Raw genomic sequence first — 20,961 nt, 5'->3', positions numbered from 1 at the left:
TTGTCCATCAGATCGAAATATCTGAAAAACACATACATTTACCCGCCCATATTCCCTCCACTCAAAGAAATCAGGACAGAAGTGGTTGAAAGTGATGGATTAAAACACCAGGTGTAAACCTGTCTCCCTTCTCTATTTGTGATCCGATCCACCAAAATGCTTTTAAATGCCAGGTGTAAACAGGGCCTTAGAAATCGCTAGTAAATTTCACAATTACAATTACAAAGAAACGCCAAGTAAGACATTGAATCAAAAGCTAAATTTTAAAATAGATTTGTTGTTTCCTAGAGCTCCTCCTGTCTGATTTTAGGGGAAAATTGGGTCCATCGGAGACGTCCAATAGATTTCTTTAGCGCGCCAAAAGAAGTGTAATCACCATGGGAAAATCTCAGAGTAACAATGGGGGTTGTGAAAAATATGATACACCGGTGTTTTGCCAGATGAGAAGTTTATCTATGTATCATCTTTTTACTATTTTAATTCATTGCTTTTATTTTGTGATTATTTTAATTCCTTTCTGTAAAGCACTTTGAATTGCCATAGTGTATGAAATGCGCTAAATCAATAAACTTGCCTTGCCTTGTAAAAGCGTCCAGCAATAATCTGTTTTATTTATAACTTTGAAAAATCATTTATACAGTGTATACATACACAGTTTGATTCATTTAGCATTTTCCTTCAGTGGAACACAAAAGAAGATATTTTGAAGACTGTTGTCAATGAGCACTGGACACTACTGACTTTCATTGTATGGACAAAAAAAAAAAAACCCAGACATTTCTCACAATAAGTCCACGAGGACAAATGGACAATGATGACACAATTTTCATTTCAAGGTGAACTATCCCTTTAACGTAATACAAAACCCAAACAACAGCAATGTCAAACTTGCTTGTAATAAAAGCAAACTTTATGGTACATAACATCTTATTATTATAATAACAGTGTAGTATAAGGCTGAGTGTATACAGCGTTGATTACATGACAGCTCTTTTGTTAACAATGAGGAGTGAAATTACTGAGAAACTAGTTTTGTTTGTGTATGAGCGTTTATGTAGCGCTTCAGTGAGAATGCCTGTTAATCTGACCTTCCTGGAATCGATACAGGCAGGTAAGAGGATTACCTCAGAGGGCCGAGTTTGTTTACAGTGCTTGACAGACAAGGAGCTTGTATGGTGTGAATGTCTGTAGATTACATTTAAAATCCTGTAAATTGTAAAAAGGTGGAGAATTCTGGGATGCTGAACTATTAGAATCCAGTCCTATCTGTGATAAAACCGAGGGGGATATGATTGCATCACAATACTGTGATGTGGAAAATCAGCGCCACCTGTTGGACAAGATTCTCAGTGCAAATGTGGAAGTGTTTACAAATTGAGAATGTATGGGATTGTTTGAGGACTTACGCATTTAGTGTGGCAACCAAGCAAAAGCAGAGTCCCTCTCGACTGCGGAAGTTTTTGTGTTTGAAGCCAGGAATCAGCCTCTCCCAAACGTTCTACACAGAGACAGAGGAAAAGAAACAGTGAAAATCCGATTTGTTACTACAAAAGCAGGAGAGAGAGATGATGAGCTCTGAAGGGAATGATGAATCACTGGCAGTGGTAACTAGCAAAAATGATCCAATGTGTTTCTATTCACCCAGAAGCTCACATACACACACTAGACAGCAGCTTTATGAGTGTTTCTTTTTTTTTTGTCAGCAAGAGCGGGTGTAATAGTGATGATAATTTCCACTGTATGGTTAGCTCACCATGGGTGTTGTCGTCTGATCCATCAGCTTCAAAATGAGCCCTTGTGCCTGTTCTCGAACCTGATCCTTTGCGTCTCCCAGACGGTCAACTAATGCAGGAACCACTGAGGACAAAATGCAAAAGAAGGGTTTAAGAGACAATACAATTATGTACAGTGAGGAAAATAAGTATTTGAACACCCTGCTATTTTGCAAGTTCTCCCAATTGGCAATCATGGAGGGGTCTGAAATTGTCATGGAGAAACTGGAGGTGTACAATTTTGTCTCTAGTGTCTTTGGACAGCTCTTTGGTCTTGGCCATGTTAGTAGTTGGATTCTTACTGATTGTATGGGGTGGACAGGTGTCTTTATGCAGCTAACGACCTCAAACAGGTGCATCTAATTTAGGATAATAAATGGAGTGGAGGTGGACATTTTAAAGGCAGACTAACAGGTCTTTGAGGGTCAGAATTCTAGCTGATAGACAGGTGTTCAAATACTTATTTGCAGCTGTATCATACAAATAAATAGTTAAAAAAATCATATATTGTGATTTCTGGATTTTTTTTTTTGGATTATGTCTCTCACAGTGGACATGCACCTACGATGACAATTTCAGACCCCTCCATGATTTCTAAGTGGGAGAACTAGCAAAATAGCAGGGTGTTCAAATACTTATTTTCCTCACTGTAGTGCTGCACAAGCTGGAAAAGATAGATTTTTTCAGACAAAAACTGTGATTGCTATTTGTGATTCCCTGCGTATGTTTGTAGAGCTGCACAATTTTGTAATTATACATCAGTATTACTATAATAATAATCATTATTATAATTATAAAAGAATAAGATATTCATTTTGTAATATTTCACTGTAAAATAAAATATTATATATTATAATTATTTTATTTTACAGTACAAATGTAAAATTACAACACATATGTATGGCTGACCATAGCCAGATTTTAATGTCAGCGTGAACCGGAAGTTGTGACCAACTTTATTTCAGTATTGTGTCGTATTTTTCTGAATGAAACCGAATATTGAATGAGAAAAATAGAGGGTGTGGCTTGTTTTTTCCCTCTGGGAATTGATTGGATCTAGAAAAATGGGCGTTCCGTTCAGCTCGTTATCAAAGCTTGCAGCAGAATGACCTTTGGAGGAGATGTTCAGCCATCAAACTGATGTTATCAGAGAAGGAAGGCCATTCCAGAGTGGAAGTACATTTTCAGATTTTGAATAAAGATTTTTTTATTGTAGATTAACTTGAATGAATGAACTGATCAACACAATACTAATAATGTGTCGATTTTGATTCCATGAGGACTTTAAGCTTCTCATTTGTTGACAACAGCCAGTTTACAAATGTTTCTCATTAAGTTTGTGAGGATGGCTGTCGCATGTTATAAGAGACCCAAACTCAGAGCAAAGCAGACGCAGAGATGAGATTGTGTTGGATCAGCCGTAACTGTGAACCTGGCTGCTCTAAGACACTAAAACACTGAATCATGAGCATGGTGCTTCATTCTAAAACACGCAGCACATATATGTATTTAATTAAATCGCGGCCTTTGCATTTTGATAATCGCAAGCAGTCCTATAATAATGTACATTTAATAAAAATATACTTTTCCTATCCCAGCTTGCAATATGCAAAGACAACCATTTGTAAACCAAACAAACCGATTTTAGAAATATTACCCCAAATACAAGTTTTTTGAGTGATCTGACACAGTGCCATTGGCACAAACAATGGTGTGACTATCTGTTTGAAAGAGAATTTAATTTAACTTAATGCTAATGGCCCAGAAATGACCCTTCATCTTTAACTTTCAACATCTTTTGTACGCCGGGCAGACTGGATGTGAAGTCATCTCATTCCTTTCCCTATACTGGTTTGTTCCATGTTTTCAGATGAATGAGGTATGATGAGTGAGGGGGGGGGGGGTTATCTGTTACAATCATAACAACCCGTCTCCGTGGTAACAGGAGAGGGAGGGGCTCAAACAGCTGAGAGACTAGCACTGAGCCTGTGGATTGTGTCATTCAGGCATTCCCCTTTCTGCTGATTATTCAATGGAGAAGTTCTTCAGCTAATGTTGGACTTTAGTGGAAAACAGCAACAAGCGCACGCGTGCGCACTGCTTACCTGTGCCGATATAACCTCTGAAGCGATCCGTCAGCCGATCCACGAATGCGCTGACAATATCGATCCCCACCAATGCAACCTGACACCAAATGAGAAAGAGACAAATCAGCTGAAAACGTCAACTCTCACAAACTGTAGGACAGCATTTCCAAACGCATGATTCTGCTGATTCAGTATCTGATACAGAGCTTTGCGTCGTTGTGCACTATGTCTTTAAGGATGACTGTTGTTATTGTGTGTGAGTGGGTGAATGAAAATAAGATTGTGAGACGGACTATATTTGAGGATTGCGGTGGGATCGCTGCAGTGTGTTTCTTGGCAATGCAGAATGGAAGTTCACATTCCAGAGAAACAATCAAATATTCACTACATCCCAGAAGCTCCAGTTATGACCTATTTTAGGCAAAGCATCCAGAGAGAGTCCTGAGTAAAGACCTGTGTGTGTGTGTGTGTGTGTGTGTGTGCACCTGAAAGGCAAAACTGGAGAACACCTGGTAATTTCATTTAGGAAATAATTTAAATGTGTTTCAATTGGCCAGCGTTCATCTACACACTTAGCAATGGCTTCAGCCACACTTTATGGATTAACCTCATTTCTTCAAGTTAATTCAATCAGTAAGCATTTCTGGTTTCGTCCTTCTGTGACATATAGAGTAAACATTTTATGTGTAAATCAAATCCATTCTTAGATCATTTCTCAGTGAGCACTGTCAGCACTTCCCTCTTTTAAAGAGCCAACCTTCAGTGTCACATGATCCTTCAGAAATCATTCCAATATGCTGATTTTCTGCTCAAGAAATAGAAAATCAATGTTGAAAACCATTACGCTGCTTTATTTTGTTTTGTTTTCTGGATGCTTTTAATAATAGAAAGTTCAGCAAAGGAACAGCATTTTTTTTTTAAACATAATTCTTTGGTAACATTACAAATTCTTCACTGTAATGCATCCTTGCTAAATAAAAATGTTACTAATTAAAACTAACTGAGCCCAAACGTTTGAACGGAAGTGTATATTAAATATTAAAAGAAAAATAAATTATTCACAAAAATATTTTAGCGGAGAGATGAAAACGGTCCACCAGATCTTCAACCAGTGGGACAAAGAATTTGACACCCTGCATTTATCAAACCGCATATATTTCTAGAAGCCTGCAGCTGTGTCTCCAATTTATGAATCACGCCATCATTTCTAAAACCCAACCTCAATGAGTCTGATGTCATTGCCGTCCATTAACATCCGTCCCTGAAGATTTGATCTATCAGCTGTCTGATGCTGCTTTTAAAACATCCCTACTCAATTATGTTTCGATTCAGACAAACAGAAATGGGAAATAAAGCAGAAGTGAGCATTTATAAACATTAGTATGAGCCAGCATTAAAGCTTCTGCTTGCAAGCCCAGGCCAAGCAAGCCTCATCAAACAGCTATATCACACACACACACACAAATATATGTAAAAGAATTAATCATATGCATTGCAGTGACATGTGCCTTTTCATCCCCAGTGTAACAATACCCACGCAACCCTCCCCCATCCTCACAACACCCCCACCAGCAAACCCACTCTCTCATTGACACACATGAATATGTCTGCACATTGATTTTAATGTATTATTTGAGCAGACTGAAGCCTCTCCTGAATAAACTCCTGTATTTTGATGCACAAGAAGCCTAATGCATTTGGTGATTTTCATGCAATAATAGATAATATGAGAATAAAATGTTGGGTTTGGCTCGAGGCTGTCACTCCAGAACAATGCATGCATCCTTCTTCATAACATCATACATGTCATCTGCCTTAAAACACACATTAATTTAAATATGCATCCCACAAACCTTGTAATTGCTGGAATTGACCCATCCCGTCAGCTCATCTATGGTTTTATCCAGGCGGGGTTTGTCCTGCTCCACGTCCAAGGACCTCTGCGGGTCGCTCAGGTAGTCTATGAGATCCGGGCCAACCTGCAGCCTCCGGGTCACGTCCTTCTGCAAAACCTGCTGGTAAAAATAGTCCATGTTGTCATTGTCCTCCATCGGGACGCTTTGTGGTCAGTCCTCAGGTTGCGGCGAAACAATAACAACGACAGAATGACTGTCAGAGTCGCGTTCACAACGCGAGGAACTGAAATGTGGATAAAGCGGAAGTCAAACACTGGTTTTAAAGACACTTGGATGTCTGTTGTTAGTGCATTAACGCTGAAATAACGGAAAATAAACAACTTCAACAAAGTTCCCCAGGAACGAAATGGTTGATTTCGAAAAAAGTGTTTTTTACTAAACAATAAAGCGATGTAAAAATAAATAGGCGGCGAGGCGCGTATAAAAACAGTGGAAATGTATCCGGCCAGTCTCGGCTAACACTGTTAGCTTTAACCGTTATGGACGAGTATCCTGGGGCCTGCCGCCGGGTCTCTCTTCCCTCCCGGCCACCATTTCAGAAAAGCCCGCTTCTAATCGCTCGTGGAGATGAGTGGATGAGCCGCCGGTCCGTGCGCTGCTCTCACAGCTCTCGTGTTTGGACTTAATCCAGAAATAATCCGCAGTTTGACAGCTGACTTCCGAGCTCAAGACTCTCGCTTCGACCACGGCTACTGGACCGCCGGTAGCCGCAATACTGGAGTGTTGAACAGCAGAGCAAACGATACCGAGGAAGAGTGATTGGGCCGAGGCCTTGAGGTCCTTCAACGCCGCACAGATGTCCAGCGTGATGCCTGAATGAAAATATGCTCATTCTGTAATTTCTGTACACAATTCATTATTCATCATCGGAGACTGTATGCAGTATGGCAGGATAGAAAAAAGTACGTTTATTATTAGGTATCAAGAGAGACACTATACATGTTTATTCTTATTCTTATTTATTATTGGTTGTTGTTGTTGTTGTTGTTGTTAACGTATACTCCCTACTTCCACGAGTGGTACATTTAGTGATTCTAGTTATTCCAGTGTGTTGGCATTTTTCCTTATGGTATTAATGACTGAATAAATTGGTGAAGATTTGAATATATTACTTGATTATTATTATTTCTTAATTATAACATACCTCGTATCATTATAATATCATTTCATACACGCACACATACAAAGAACCATTTTGTGCATTTATAAGCACCAAGAAGATTATACTTGCTTTTGTTTTGAATAATACACACGCTTGTATTTGTTTTCAATATGGTCTTCCATTGCTTTATTTTGTCTTCGTCTCCCCCTAGTGGCATTTGAATGTTTTTCAAACTCAAATATTTGTGCTTGTAAATATTGATGTGCTTGTACACAGTATGCATGTGTATGTGTGTGTGAAAATTACCTTTTTTATAGAGTACAGCATACTAAAATAAATTTGGTGGTGATGCATAGCACATTAATAGATTTACATTTGTAGAGCCTATATTTGTTATAATGCAATTCAAAATCCATTTTGAATTGAAATCTTAATTGTCTATGCTTATTATTTCATGCCTACACTACAGGACACGTGGTGGAAAGTAAAAAAAAAAATCAGGTACCTCTAGGGCTATCTAAATTACATTGCCATGCATTCGTTTTAGTTTCAGGTCATTATTAAGTGTGTTTAGGTGTTAAAATCCAAAATGATTAATCATGCATTATTATAACCACAGGTTAAATAATAATAATAATTTACATCAACAATGAATGGTGTATATGAAACCATAAGAACTAACCAATCCGGAGTGTGACACACTGCTCAGATCTTTTATTTAAAGAAATGTCACATTAACAACCAGAACACAAGGACATTCAGGTAACTTGTTTCATCTTTGTCAAAAAATATGGGAGAGAAGGAGGGGAACCGATTAGCCGTTACAGAACAATTCAAAAAAACAAAAAACAAAAAAAACCATCACTTTCGCTGACAGGTTTAGCATTGCCTTCTAAGGTGGTTCCATGGTCGGGATAAAGAATACTGGAATCACTGGTGTATGCATTGATAGGAAATGATGACAAACATCATATCCAATGGTAAAAACCAGCTAAATATGGGTAATTACAAGAGAAAAGAAATGTGATGAACTTCACCGCAGCCCTGAGTCGAGCATTTCTGTGTCTGTAACCCACCCCTCCCTCCAGTTGCAAAATCAAAGGCACTCACACCGACAAAAAAACCCTTTTCCATTGATTACATGATCAACTCAGCAGCTGTTTTCATCAGCAAGACTCATGGTTTTAAATATGCAATGTTACGCATCAAACACAGTTTTATGCACGAGACTGTTAACTCAAAGAGACAGTTCACCCAAAAATATCATTCACTTTGTACCAAAAGACATATGACTTTCTTTATTCTGCAAAACACAAAAGGAAATTTCAGACAGAATAAAACCTTCGGTCATCGCTCATTTTCATTGCACCTTGATCCATACAATGAAAGTGAATGAATGTTGGCAGAGACTAACATTTTGTGTTGCACACATTAAAAAAAAGTCAGGTTTCTGAAGCAAAATGAGGGCGAGCGGATAACAGACATTTACATTTTGGCTGAACTGTCTCTTTAAATCAAGATTGCATGGGTTAAGTTTGATATATTTGCCTTGATGTATTCCAACTGTTGATTTCTGCATCATATTATGCTCAAATCTGATCTAGTTCACGCACAAAAAACATGAAAATTCCTTCATTTACTCATCCTCACGTTGTTTCGAACCTGTATGACTGTGAACTACAACAGATGAGGTTTTGCAGAATGGGGTCCAAACACAGAGACATTTTTCAAAATAGCTTATTTTGTGTTCCACAGATAAAAGAGAAATTCATACAGGTTTGGAACAGCATGAGGAGAGTAAATGATGGCAGAATTTACATTTTGGGTGGACTATCCTTTTAATGACATGTAACTGACATTGTGATGAGAGTACTAAGGAAATGCCTGAATAAGGAGTGTTCTGAATCCTGTCACATGGCCTGGGCTTTCAATATTGCACTGAAACATTGTGAAACTCAAATATTCCTGATGTATATCCCCCTCCTCCCCTAACCTTAGCACATGTTGTCTAAATTTGAACATTCACATCAATTGTGACATACTGTAACTCCACAACTGGAGCAAAATCGACTTTATCTTGCATGCACAATCTCAGTCCTTCTCGTCCCCTCGTCTGCTCACATGATTTCAACTGCGATTTTTTTCATCCTCTCCAAATTAAGGTGAGCACAAACAGAAAATAAAAACCATTTTACTCCAGTTTTAATATGGGTTGATTTGTTGTAGTGTTATATTTCATTTTCTATATTTAAACATTCTCACACACACACACACACACACGCGCGCGCGCAAAACCAGACAGAGACGCTCAAAGCTTCCTGCTCTCAGGTTTGAGAAAGTCACATGATCAGTCGGCGGGAGGCGTACCCTACAAAACTCCAGAGACTTGCATCCTGCTGCTCATTTTCTGTTTTTTTTTTCTTTTCTATTTGTTCTCAGCGTAATAGAATGCAATCCTATTGGTTGAGGAAGAGGAGCAGGAAGTAAACACTGTGTAGTCGTCGTAACGGCATCAAAATGCCTCAAACAAAGTTTGCGTGTTCCTTCTATATTCTGTAGTTCCATAATGCTTTAAGTATTTTGTTTTCTATATATCCAAAAATGAAATATTTTACATGGTAGCTCCTTGATTTTTCTCCTTGTACATCCAAGTAAGTGGTATTGTATGTACGTAGCATTTGTCACGTTGCATTGTATTTATTTTGCGTTTTTTTTTTTTTTGTTCAGGTCCATCACGCTGCCAGGCAAACGCTCAGTGAACAAGCCATGTTCACACAATCTCCTGTAGCCACAACCCCACACAGCGCCTCATAGTGGTGTGGAGCAGGGGCAGGGCGGAGTTTACAGGTTGACTGACAGCTTGACTTTCTATGGCATCTCCCAGAGGCTCCTCCTTCTGTCAGAGTATGACGCAGCAGCGGCAGAGACGCTGGCCTCCTCCGTGGACTGATGGAGGGGGTGTGACCGGGGCGAAGTAAGCGTGGACTTTGATCTCAGGAAGGTGAGCCTACAGGAGAAACAACCACAGAATCAGCCACAATGACATTATAACAACAACTAGATCAAGCAAAGTGAAAAACAATTCTAAAGCCAATCAGAACGTTTGATGAAAAGCTATGAGGACCAATGAGAGTTTTGTTTGGGTGGGGCTATTGACAAAAATAGAAGCCAAATGACCATAATGCCCTATTGCTTGTGACGTTGGTTAGGACCAAAACTCAAATTTAACACAGATTTTAATTGCAAGTCACACTGACATGTGTACAGTAAAACATGCATTGGATTTGATCAAATAGGTTAAGCTATAGCCTGATGCTTTACACAGCATACCACGAACATTGTGATTTGTTTAATTGTACAGAGACTTGAGTTGCTGTAGGCAGAAGTGCAGCTATTGGCTCTAAATGACACAACATTACACACAATTTTATAAAGTTGTACCACACGGGAATCAAACCCACAATCTCTGGGTCAGGTGCCCGTCACTCATCTCGTTGCGCCACTGGGAAGACGCGCGTTCACACAGATGCCGAAGTTCTATAGTTCAATAACCAAAATGAAGAATTTGCACGTAAATGCACTGCATTTTGTATTCAGATGAGATCATTCTTAGAAAGTCACCATGTCTGGAACGGAAAGCAACTTCTGCACCATTTCTGGCCACAGTTCCTCTTGCGGACTGGGCATGTGCCACGCTTGATTCGAACCCACGACGTGAAACGTTCGGGGCCTGTGGCTTAGCAGAGTGCGCCACTCAGTTCACGCACATTCATCAGGTTGCTGAGAAGAGCTTTCAGTGTGAGAATGAGCACACAAAAGCATTACTTAGCATGTTAACCAGATTAGCGTGTTAAGCTAAGTTAATGCTAATGTAGCTTATAGTTAACCTGAATGCTGAAGAGCCACATTAGAAAGAATGGCAACTGGTTAGCATGCTAACCAATTGGCATGCTAAGCTAATCAACATAAGACAGAAAACACAGGCAAGGTCAGCTTCGGAGAGGTATTTCTCAGGAACGGTAGTGAGTATCAAAATCCGTTCAGTCATTTTTATGCAGCTTGGTCCAAAATTCATCTGATCAGATTTTGGACAAAATTAGAAAAAATTTGTAGGAAGAATAGCATTTTTCATTTACATTGGAGGCGGACAGGCAAATTGATGGAAAATGAAAAATAAGATATCACAAGAAGATATTGGCATAAACCAATGAAATACACAGAGAAATAAAATTTTGAACAATGTTTTCCAAAGTTGTTTTCCTTCAGGAAATGCTGATGATGATACCTACCGATATGTGCCGATATGTCAAATTGTTTAAAAGATATTGCAATTTACGCCAAATTTCAAAATGGCGGCACGGTGGTTCGTCCAATCCTGGCAAAATCGGTCTCAAAGTTTCCAGCATGACACAAGGAATCCATATCACGTTTTTCTGACAAACTGATCAAAAGTTATTAGCAAAAATAGCCATTTTTCAGATCTCCTGACCCGTAGGTGGCGCTGTTCCCAACTTTGGCATGGACCCTTAGAACATGGTGTTGATTAGGTCTAGCGAATTTCAGTTTGATTGATCAAACTTTGGCCGTGATGCAGCCTCTGAACCAATTTTGGGTCGACATTGTTAAGTTCGCGACATCATAATGTGCGGCTCCATACAAAGATCATCAGTACAAATTTTCATAAGAATTTGAAGTAGCGGCGAAAAAACGAAATACTGTACTTTTCAAAATGGCCTCAACTGTAATGGGTGGAGTCTTAATGCAATATGCTGAATGTAATCAGCATGATTAGAGTAACTGGGTGCAGCATGATTAGAGTAACTGGGTGTACAAAGTTTAATTTTTCTAGATGAAAGGGTTCAAAAATTCAAATGTGAAACTGGTGGTGGCGCTATAGAGTTGATCCTAGAGACCCCAAAGTTGGTCAGATTACTATTTATTATCATCACTACAAGTGTACCAATTTTCATAATTTTCCTACATATGGTTAATTTATAGGTAGACTCTGTATTAAATAACCTCAGGCTGATTTACTAGAAAAGCGCGAATAACTGCAAAAAATATCAGCAAAAACGATTTTCAATCTATCCTCTGGTCTATAGTGAGAATAATGCGTCCTGTATGAAAACCAAAACCTCTCCAGTGTTTGACGTTTGACTACAAGTCGCCATGATTGCTATTTGACACAAATTGCTGTTTGATGAAACAGACCAGTTTACCCCTAATGACACTGTAACCAAGGACAAATTCATTCATGTTTGTTAAAAGATGCTACAGATGTGAAATTGAAAAAAAAGAAAGAAACAGATTTTTTTTGTGATTGATCATTGCTCAGGCACTCAAGCCCATCTCTAGCATTTACACACTGTACTTGTGTTGCTGGTTCTGCAAACTGACACTGCACATTTGAATTCTGCATGGTTGTTATAAGCCGCTTTCCGACCGGAGGAACCTTTTCACAGTTCCTAGAACTATTGGCTATAGTACCCGGATGTCGGCGTGTTCGCACCGCAGGAACTAGGAACGATTTTAGTTCTAGGAACTCCATTTGGAGGAACTAATTTAGGTGCTACTTCGGAGTAGGGTCTAAACCAGCACTATAGGAACTACCCGTGATGTTAGTGTACGCTGATTGGCCGAACGCACGCGGAACACCAGCACCCGCCATTTTTAAAACAGCTAGAATGTAAACACACAGATTATAGCCTATATATTTACTCCATAAGCTAACTATACAAACATGGAAAACAGTGATAGATGGGTCTCTAAACCTTTATGCTGAAGAGAAAATCCAACGCAACTTTGAGGGGAACAAGTCAAACATGATTATGTATTTCTGCTCAGCTAGCAACACTGGACATCAACCACACGGCATAGGCTAATAACCTTATTTTCATATACTGTCTACTTTCTATAACAGTTCTATCTAATAACATATTAAACAGTACTGTTAGACAGATCGCTAACTAATAAACACAGAGAATGCGAGCATTGTTTGCTCTGGCGTTCTCAGCGCCGCCAAAATAAAGGTCCGTCGCGCCGTCAAAATAAAAGTCACTGTGCTTGCGTGTTGCGTCACTCCCTTACCCCTCCTACCAGTTCCTATGGCCACTTGGCCAGTGCGAACGCAAACAGCAAAACCGAGTTTGGGGGAGAGTAGTTCTTAGAACTGTTTAGAAGTGGACAGTTCCTAGAACTAAGTTCCTGTAACTACTTGGTCGGAAAGCGGCTATAGTTTAGACTAAGCGTGGGAGTTGTGACATATCTAGCCATTGTTTTTGACCGACCCGGATTCGTTTGATGCCCGCGCGGGAGACCTGCTGGCAGTCATAGAGCTCAATGCGTTCCAGACGCTGGCAACTCTTGAGATGTTCCAGTGTGATGTCTGTGATCAAGGGGCAGTTGTCCAACTCCACGACCTGCAGACGCTCCTGACCACACACACTGCTGCTCAGATGTCTGATCCCGTCATCTGTTATCAACTCACAGTGTGACAGGCTCTAGAAAACACACACACACACACATGTAGAAGTGAGCAGGCGAAAACAAATGTGCTCTATAATTCCTTTACAGAAAGCCATAAATAACGAGCATGGAAGCAATACTCCCACACACACTCTCTCAAACACTGCTTGGCACTCACCAGCGCCTGCAGGCGAGGGCAGTGGATTGAGAGCTGAACCAGGGTGTTATCAGTCACCTGAATGGGACGTACAGACACAGAACATTAATTTTAGCATACCGACCAACCAGGATAAACTGCTGCAAGGAAACAGACACAGCTCAAAAGCAGTAAAGAGAAAAACCTCAGGATTTCTTTGAAACTGCACAAGTTAAACTATAATAAATCAAAACAGAAGGGTAAACAGCATTTTTTTTTAAATCAGTCAACGACAAACCATACATATGCATCACATTTTATGTTTTTTATATACACTACTGTTCAAATATTTAGGGTCATTCTTTTAAAGAAATTAATACTTTTATACAGCATGAATGCATTAAATAATGTCATAAAATAATTATATTTTGAAATAAACACTGTTCTTTTGAACTGTCTATTCATCAAAGAATACAATACAGTTTCCATAAAAACATTAAGCAGCACAGATGTTTTCAACATTTATAATAATCAGAATCAAATGTTTCTTGAGGAGCAAATCCGCATATTAGAATGATTTCTGAAGGATCATGTGACACTGAGGACTGGAGTAATGATGCTGAAAATTCAGCTTTGCCATCAAGGGAATAAATTACATTTTAATGCATACTGAAATAGAAAACAGTTTTTAAACTATAATAATATTTCACAATATTAATATATTTTATTCAAATATTTATAGCCTTGGTGATTATATTATTAGCCACAATAACTATACAGCACATTATATAATATAATACCAACAAAAATATATATTTTACCGTTTCACAAAAGTGAAACTTGCCCATGACAGCTAGGCCAAATACAACAGCTTTTCTGAATTATGGATTTAATATAAACTCACCAAAATACATTCCTCTAAATCCATCTTCTCCATTTCATGACAATTCTAAAACAGAAGGAATAGTTTGTTTAAGAATCCTGTCATCAGCTCAAAGCATGCTCTCCGAATCCGTGCGTTTATGCTTTGGGGTGTTCGTGTGATTACTCACTCTGGCAAGAACAGTAAAACCAGCATCAGTCACATGTGAGCAGCGAGCAGCCTCCAGGATCCTGAGGAAAACACAAGCAATGAGAATGAATGACTGTGTGTGTGTGTGTGTGTACTGAACTGCGTACAGATGAAGAAAGCTTTACTTGAGCTGTTGGCAGTTGAGGCCGAGGGCAGTCAGAGAAGCGTCTGTGATGTTGCTGCATCCAGACACACAGACCATCTGCAGTTTGTGACAACCCCGGCACAAACTCACAAAGCCGTCATCTGTAATTTGCTGCAAGATGGATAAACCGTGTTAAGGTTCTAATGTGTATTGTGCTTTTTTTTTTTTTTAAGATGCAATAATTAAATCCAGAATTGTAACAAGTCTTACGGTGCATGATTGCATGTTGATTGTCATGAGCTCAGGACAGTGCTTTTGAAGGTGCTTCAGTGCAGCATCATCAAGCTGAAATGACATATTTAAAGTCACCATGAAATCAAAACTGACCATTCTTGTTTTTTAATGGAATATTGCAGTATTTATTATTATGCATGATTTATCCGTGCAAATTTTTGTCTTTATTATTCATGTGCCTCATAATATTTCATCGCAATTACTTCCCCTCCCCCTTTCAGCGACATCTCTTCTCTTCTCTTCTCTGATGATGCGTTTACTGGCACGAGGGCGGAGCAACCTGTCACTCACATGAGATCGACCAATAGCAAACCACAACCATCTGATCAATTCCCCATGGATAAAATCAAGTTCCATCCTACATTTTTTCATCTGAGAAGTGTTTCATTCAGATATACATCACAATTGGGAAGAAATCTCCATTTCATGCCGACTTTAACAATCATCATGTGTTTTGTGTTTTTATATATATGTGTACCTGTGTGCAACCTCTCAGAAACAGAGCTCTGAGAGCTGTGCAGCCACGGCTGAGAGCCTCGATGCCATCACTCATGATCTGATCACACCAGGACAGGTTCAGATTCTCCAACATACGACAGCCCTCACTAGAAGACAGAAAGAGCAAATGAAGAGGGTATGAAGCAACCAAACCTAAACACACAAAGAAACCAAAACGTACACTACCGTTCAAAAGTTTGGGGTCACTAAGATTCTTTCTGACAGTAAAGACGTTTGTAATATTACACAAAATTTATATTTCAAATTGATGCTGTTCTTTCTATTAACTTTTTATTCATCATAGGATCTTCAAAAGAAATGTATCATGGTTTCCACAAAAATATTAAGCAGCACAACTGTTTTCAATGATGTCTGAAAGATCAAATGTGATGCTGACAAATTCCGCTTTACATCACAGGAATAAATTACATTTTTAAATATACAGAAATAGATAAGAGTTATTTTAAATTATAATAATATTTCACAATATTACTGTTTTTACTGTATTTTTATCAAATGAATGCAGCCTTGGTGAGTATAAGAGACTTCTTTCAAAAACATTTAAAAAAAATCTTACCATCCCGAAACCTTTGAACCTTTGGTAGTGTAGTAATTTAAAAGACGAATAAACTTTTGAACAGCTAACCAATAGAACGAAAAAACAACAATAATTCAAGAGAAAATACAATAAATTTAAAAAAGGCATTTTTTTTTCATTTTCAGGTGGTGATAAACCCTGTTGATGATCAATAAACCATCCAAAATTTCTTTCAAAATAATAATATAATAAATAGAAGTATTATTTTATTTTTAAAATATGTTTTCTGTATTTCAAACCATACCATGTGCTGTTAAAGCTGTGGGAATATAAACAGCAATTTTCTGAAATGTCTAACAATGAGTTAATAATTGTTCCTTAGTCACTGTTCAAATTTTCACTCTCTGACTTTCCTGTTTCACCAGCTCATACAGTATAATCTACTGCAACTGTGGAAAAGATTCATTAAAGAAAGGTGACAGAGGTGACAGGCTTTACAATCATTAACAAAAGTCATCCTCTTGACACAATGAAATCCAATCTGAGCTGTAATTTAACACTTCCTGGTTTAGTTTTAAAGACTCCATAATGTCAAGTGTTAGCTTTGAGGTCATCTATATGCCAGTGTATTCCTAAAACATTTTGCAGACACAGGAGTTTGAAAATGTCTTTCACTCATGGCAAAAGCAATCAAAAATACTGATGACCTATTTTGCACTCAAAACAAAACAAATCACCCGGCTTAAATTTTGGCCCCCTAGTCCTTTTAACTTCCCCCCACCTTAAGGCCTTAAGTGCATGATTGGTGATGGACACGCAGGAGGTCAGGTCAAGGTGACGGAGTTTGGAGCAGAACTTGCTAAGGCTGATGCAGGTGGAGTCCGTGATCTTGGTACAGCCGTTGAGGTTCAGATGTTCAATGTTGCGACAGTTCTGAGCAAAAGTCCTGTCAAATCAAATTAAACCTCTCATGTTAAACTGAAAAACTAAACACTAAAAAAAAATGTGGCAAACATCACCATGGACAGTGCAAAACAACAAGTGATCCTTACACCATTTCCGAACCAGCCGCAATACGACTTCCAGCGACACGTCATAGCGAAAGCTAAACTGCTGCACAATCCAATCAGCTGTTTCGGAGATATTTGATATATAATGTAAAATGACTTGTAGGACCAATGAGATTTCATAGCGGGCAGGGGCTTATTAGTGGGCCAATAATTTCATAGTGATTTTAATTCAATAAATGTATAATAAATAATAAATATAATAATATATTATACAATAATAATATAATAAATTAGTGATTAATTTAAATAATTTTAATTTCATAGTGGGCGGGGCGACCCCTATTTAATGTAAAATAGAAACCGCAACAAAACACCCTCTTCGCTCTTCAACAAATCAGCCAGTGAGAGCAAACACTGATGTACTGAGATTGATAACTTAAAGCCTTTATGTATGACGCATTATTCATGTATGTTATAATGCATATCTGTTCATAATAAATATACCCAAAGTTAAAATGCATTATAATATTTGCAGATTCCTCATTAATTCTGAAATTGGCTGTTTGTCCTGTGTTTTAATGCATTATAGTGTAACAATAAATAGATAAGTGTATTATAACAGAGGTTACAATTATTCATGAGATCTTACATGCATTATAAAGTGCATTACAAGGCATGATTAATGCATTAAAAATACTTTTATAATGCATACATATAAAGGCTTTAAGTAAAGTTTTACCGAAATAACTTTTATCACTCGCTACTTTGAGTTGCTGAAATGCACCCAACTTTGATTGGACAGATTCATTAACTGCATGAACTGTGCAATCCTTCATTTAATTAACAAAAACTTCTGTGGCTCACTTCATGGAGGCATCTCCCACACTGAGGCAACCCCGAAGACTGAGCTGTCTCAAAAAACCTCCACATCGCTTCGAGATGTTCTCCACCACACGTCCCTGAGAGAGAGAGAGAGAGAGAGAGAGAGAGAAGAGAGAGAGAGAGAGAGAGAGAGAGAGAGAGAGAGAGAGAGAGAGAGAGAGAGCTCAGGCACAGAGGATCAGGGATGACGTTACAGTCTATGGATTCAGTAGAAAAGCCTACTGACCCAGTGTTAATCCCACACACACACACACACACACACACACACACACACACACACACACACACACACACACACACACACACACACACACACACACACACACATACATATAACGCCCACAGACGGACAATTTCCAGCACATATAAACATATTACAGATGAAATTCTGGTACATACAAAGCAAAAAACAATAACACAAACAAGACTGAATCTGCAAACACAAACCAAAACATTTACTTCACACATGCTTTTTCACCTCAATATCCGTCTGAAAGTTGAAGAGATCAATCTTCTGCCAGTTGCTTCCATCTAAAGCGAGAACATTCCAAGCCTGTTCATCCGCAGAGAAAAGAAGGAAGCATTGTCAGCAAAATACCTTAATTCTAGACAGTTTTGTTTCATTTGAACTAAACAAACAGTTGAACATACCTTGGATACTTGAGCACACCTGCACAATGTAACTACATCCAGGTAGGAGAAAATCCTGAAATAAAGAGAGATTTCTGATTACTTGTTCATTAATGTCTTTTCTTGCTCTAGCCTCTTCCTGTAATGCTTTGGCAGTATGTACAATAGGTCAAATATGTAAAGCAATCTAAATTTGGAAAAGATAGATAGATAGATAGATAGATAGATAGATAGATAGATAGATAGATAGATAGATAGATAGATAGATAGATAGATAGATAGATAGATAGATAGATAGATAGATAGATAGATAGATAGATAGATAGATAGATAGATAGAATGACAGATAGATAGATAGATAGATAGACAGACAGACAGACAGACAGACAGACAGACAGACAGACAGACAGACAGACAGACAGACAGACAGACAGACAGATAAAATGACAAAAGGATAAATAGAATGACAGAACGATAGATAGACAATAGATAGATTTATATAGAATGACAGAAGGATAGATAGATAAACAATAGATAGATTTAGATAGAATGACAGAAGGATAGATAGAAGGACAGACAGACAGACAGACAGACAGACAGACAGACAGACAGATAGATAGACAGATAGATAGATAGATAGATAGATAGATAGATAGATAGATAGATAGATAGATAGATAGATAGATAGATAGATAGATAGATAGATAGATAGACAGATAGATAGATAAACAATAGATAGATTTAGATAGAATGACAGAAGGATAGATAGATAGACAGATAGACAGATAGACAGATAGATAGACAGACAGACAGATAGACAGACAGATAGATAGATAGATAGATAGATAGATAGATAGATAGATAGATAGATAGATAGATAGATAGATAGATAAAATGACAAAAGGATAAATAGAATGACAGAACGATAGAACGATAGATAGACAATAGATAGATTTATATAGAATGACAGAACGATAGAACGATAGATAAACAATAGATAGATTTAGATAGAATGGCAGAAGGATAGATAGAAGGACAGACAGACAGACAGACAGATAGATAAACAATAGATAGATTTAGATAGAATGACAGAAGGATAGATAGATAGATAGATAGATAGATAGATAGATAGATAGATAGATAGATAGATAGATAGATAGATAGATAGATAGATAGATAGACAGATAGACAGATAGATAGATAGATAGATAGATAGATGACAAATAAATAGAATGACAGACACAGACGATAGATGGATAGATAATTTACCAAACTTATAACAATTTATTACATATATTGCAATAAAAGTCATTCATTATGATTGCCTCACCTGAGCAGAAGCTCTTTGGGAAGTTTTTTGTTAATAAGGGCCTCATCACTGTTTGAGAACACCTGGACAATATGAAATGAAGCAGATGCATTATATAAGCTCATACAGGACCAGTTATGCTCATGCACAATCAATATGCTCAAAGCTGGTTCAGACGCGCCTCGCCCTGGTGCAATTCAACGCTTAACACTCGCACAAGGAGGACAAATAACATCAGTGAGCGTCTTAGATAACACACTGCTGCTTTGTGAGATCTTCTCAAACCAATCAGCTTGATCTAAACTCCCAGAACAGCAGCCAACTCGAACGTTAAACGGATTCATGCGCAACGCCCGTAGCTGACACGGTCAGCTGGTGCCGTTGTGTTAGAACGGGATTACCCTTGACGAACAAAAGCCTTAACACGGCACGTAAAAATAGTCCAAAAACACACACACACACACACACACACACACACACACACACACACACATACACAGTACCCTTGCAGACACACACGCGCGGGCACGCACGCAGTCAGCCACTCACGCGCGCGCGCGCCCACCAACACAAACATACGCTTAAACACACTGTCATCGCCCAGACAGCCTGCCACCGCCCGTTATTGTTTCCTCGGACAAACTATAACAGTTCAACAGTCACGTCCACGGTTCGCTCGATATGAGTTACCTCAAATCTGCCCTTGGTGATGCCGTTCATGTCTGTTGCAGTGTCAATAATAAAGACAGTCCTCGGCGAGCGCTGCGCAGAGCGACGTTTGCGCGTTTTGTCAACTCTGGTTTTCAAACTATCGTGAGACAGACGCGCAGCTGTAACGTGTGGCCTGCTAGCCGTTCGTGTTCGCGCTGGTAACCGGAGAAATCCCGGGCTGGCCGCCGTCCGTGAACCATCACACAGCCAAAATAACAATAATAACATGGACGGTGTCGGTACACGATCCGTTCAACCTGCACGATCCGTTTCACGCATGCGCATAATTACTTACGTTAAATAACAAACGGGTTCTTATGGACGTATTTTGTTATTCTGTGCCGTGATGAAGACAGAAATATTATGCCGGTGCCTGTAACAGTTTTATACACTGCTGTCACGTTATTTGAGCTGTTTCTGGATGAAGGCAGACTTATGGACGTATTTTGACAGT

General features: G+C 38.6%; 2 protein-coding genes across 7 annotated transcripts in view; both read right to left on the bottom strand.

The window, feature by feature from the left end:
• clasp2 (cytoplasmic linker associated protein 2) overlaps positions 1–6,870 on the bottom strand; it is a 54,647-nt gene extending 47,777 nt beyond the window's left edge. For all 6 annotated transcript variants that reach the window (XM_081376046.1, XM_081376048.1, XM_081376049.1 and 3 more), the window contains exons 1-4: positions 5,713–6,870; positions 3,878–3,956; positions 1,754–1,857; positions 1,407–1,498 (exon numbers count right to left, since the gene is read on the bottom strand). In XM_081376046.1, coding sequence (XP_081232172.1) covers positions 1,407–1,498; positions 1,754–1,857; positions 3,878–3,956; positions 5,713–5,910 — 473 coding nt within the window. In that variant the 5' untranslated portion in view covers positions 5,911–6,870. The remainder of the gene's footprint in view (positions 1–1,406; positions 1,499–1,753; positions 1,858–3,877; positions 3,957–5,712) is intronic.
• A 699-nt stretch (positions 6,871–7,569) lies between these two features.
• Positions 7,570–20,961, bottom strand: fbxl2 (F-box and leucine-rich repeat protein 2). The gene is made up of 14 exons (XM_081376045.1): positions 20,487–20,961; positions 19,818–19,879; positions 18,509–18,563; positions 18,336–18,410; positions 17,840–17,934; positions 16,747–16,911; positions 15,408–15,534; positions 14,906–14,980; positions 14,676–14,806; positions 14,531–14,591; positions 14,383–14,427; positions 13,521–13,577; positions 13,165–13,377; positions 7,570–9,884 (listed from the first exon to the last, which is right to left on the bottom strand). The coding sequence occupies exons 1-14, from the start codon at positions 20,733–20,735 to the stop codon at positions 9,777–9,779; spliced, it is 1,518 nt and encodes a 505-aa protein (XP_081232171.1). The 5' UTR covers positions 20,736–20,961; the 3' UTR covers positions 7,570–9,776.

Source organism: Scardinius erythrophthalmus (genome assembly GCF_964197995.2).
Source record: "Scardinius erythrophthalmus genome assembly, chromosome: 10".
NCBI lineage: Eukaryota > Metazoa > Chordata > Actinopteri > Cypriniformes > Leuciscidae > Scardinius > Scardinius erythrophthalmus.
This window is presented reverse-complemented; position numbering and strand designations above follow the sequence as displayed.